This window comes from Salvelinus sp. IW2-2015, linkage group LG17, assembly GCF_002910315.2.
Source record: "Salvelinus sp. IW2-2015 linkage group LG17, ASM291031v2, whole genome shotgun sequence".
NCBI lineage: Eukaryota > Metazoa > Chordata > Actinopteri > Salmoniformes > Salmonidae > Salvelinus > Salvelinus sp. IW2-2015.
In genome coordinates, this window is record NC_036857.1 from 866,972 (window position 1) to 869,476 (window position 2,505).

The following is a 2,505-nucleotide window of genomic DNA, read 5'->3' on the forward strand; positions in this document are numbered from 1 at the left end:
ACCTGTTACATCACCACTTTGACAGCTCTGACTGCTAACATCTAACATTCGTTTTACATCACTGCTCTGTTTATCTCCTCTCTTCTCCTCCTCTGTGACTCTCCAATTCTCATCCCCCGTCTTCGCCCTTCCGTCAGGAGATGAAACTCAAAAGGAAAACTCCATGATCTTCAGCTTTTTCCATCAAAGCAGTCTCGCTCCAAACAAAATGGAGTCTTATCAATTTGTTCAGCATGAAAAAAAAAGTGCCTTGAAGCATTTTCACATTTACGTTTTGCATCCCTCCATGAGGGGGTCCACCACCCATCCTACCGCAACCTCCTTCCCCAGGGTTGGCACCTCAGATGGGGGTAGGTCTAGGGCTCAGACAGGGGTGGTCTGGGCGTGGTCCTGGTCTTCACGGCCTGGTTCCTCATTGAGTGGAGGCAGGAGGCAGGGTTTGATACCTCTACTCTTCATGTAGAGGATGAGCTGTTCAGGGATCTCAGCCAGGACGTCTTTTAGCTAGCGGGCCATACTCCAACCACGTGTTTCCGTCCGGTCATGTAGTCTCTGAATGGACAAATATATGGGGGGGGGGGGGGAGGGGGGGGGGGAAGAGAGAGAGAGAGAGAGAGAGAGAGAGAGGGGTATCGTTTCTATAGCACTTTGATCTGTTTCAAACTTGAAAGTGGCAATATGTGACAATGTTTATTGTTATTTCATTTCAGAACAATTTTGTCAAGTGAAACTATGATTGATTTTACTAATATGTCAGATTGTTTGGTTAGGGGTGAATAGGGGGGGTGTGGAATATTTCACAAATGGCACCTCTGAGATTTGAACAATGATGCCATCAATCCTCAGTAGTTTCCTTACTGTATCGACGTGACCTTTCTGTGACATGCCCCCCCCCTCCCCCCCCTCATCACTCATCAGTGTTGTGTTATGGTCATACGGGAAAAACTGAAATTGAGCTCTACCTGTACAATGTCTCTCTCTGCCAGCTTCCCTCGCGAGGAGATTCTGATGTCATCACCGTCAAGCTCCACCATGGCTACAGAGAAGAGAAAAAGGGACACCAGTTTAAACCTCTACTGTCTGGGTGAGTCACTACCCTTCATAGTGGTTTATAACACCAGTTTAAACCTCTGCTGTCTGGGTGAGTCACTACCCTTCATAGTGTTTATAACACCAGTTTAAACCTCTACTGTCTGGGTGAGTCACTACCCTTCATAGTGGTTTATAACACCAGTTTAAACCTCTGCTGTCTGGGCGAGTCACTACCCTTCATAGTGTTTATAACACCAGTTTAAACCTCTGCTGTCTGGGTGAGTCACTATCCTTCATAGTGGCTTATAATTGGGATCTGCCCCTTTTTGTACATTTTCGCCTAAAATGACATACCCAAATCTAACTACCTGTAGCTCAGGACATGAAGCAAGGATATGCATATTCTTGATACCATTTGAAAGGAAACACTTTGAATTTTGTGGAAATGTGAAATAAATGCAGGAGAATATAACACATTAGATCTGGTAAAAGATAATACAATGAAAAAAACATGCAGKTTTTTTTTGTATTTTTTTTGTACCATCATCTTTGAAATGCAAGAGAAATGCCATCATGTATTATTCCAGCCCAGGCGCAATTTAGACTTTTGTATGTGCAAAGTTTTAGACTGATCCATTGAATCATTGCATTTCTGTTAAAAGTTTGTAACAAGACTGTCCAGATGTGCCTAATTGGTTTATTAATAACTTTTCAAGTTCATAACTGTGCACTCTCCTCAAACAATAGCATGGTATTCTTTCACTAATAGCTACTGTAAATTGGACATTGCAGTTAGATTAACAAGAATTTAAGCTTTCTGCCAATATCAGATATGTCTATGTCCTGGGACATTTTCTTGTTACTTACAACCTCATGCTAATCGCATTAGCCTACGTTAGCTCAACCGTTCCGCTGGGGACCCACCGATTCTGTTGAGGTTTTACTGACCCTTCATATGGCTTATAAGGCACCAGTTTAACACTCTACAGTCTGGGTGAGTCACTACGCCTGTCATGGTGGCTGATTAAACCAGTTTAGACACCTCTACAGTCTGGGTAGAGTCACTACCTATCAGGTGGCTCCTAATTAAACGCACGTTTAAACCCTCTACAGTCTGGCGTGAAGTCACATACCGCGCTCTCATGGTGGCTTATATAACCGAGTTTCAACCTCTCTAACAGATCCTGGGAGTGAGTCACTACCCTTCATAGATCGGCTTATAAACAGCGCAGTTAACCCTCTAACACGGTGGTAGTTCAGCTACCTCATTCATGGTAGGCTTATAATTAAAAACCAGTTTAAACCCTTCTACAGTCTGGCGTGCGTCACTTCACCCCTTCTGGTGACGCTTTATTACAACCAGTTTAACCGCTCTACAGTCTGGGTGAGTCACTACGCTCATGGTGGCTTATAAAACCGTAGTTTAACGCCTCTACCAGTCTGTGGTGAGTCAACAACTGTTCTGTTCACGCG

General features: G+C 43.8%; 1 protein-coding gene across 1 annotated transcript in view; it reads right to left on the reverse strand.

The window, feature by feature from the left end:
• Window positions 1-363: 363 nt before the first annotated feature.
• The window catches only part of LOC111976817 (copine-8-like), a 34,690-nt gene continuing 32,548 nt past the window's right edge, over window positions 364-2,505 (reverse strand). The window contains exons 5-6 of the mRNA XM_024005969.1: window positions 963-1,036; window positions 364-504 (exon numbers count right to left, since the gene is read on the reverse strand). Coding sequence (XP_023861737.1) covers window positions 364-504; window positions 963-1,036 — 215 coding nt within the window. The remainder of the gene's footprint in view (window positions 505-962; window positions 1,037-2,505) is intronic.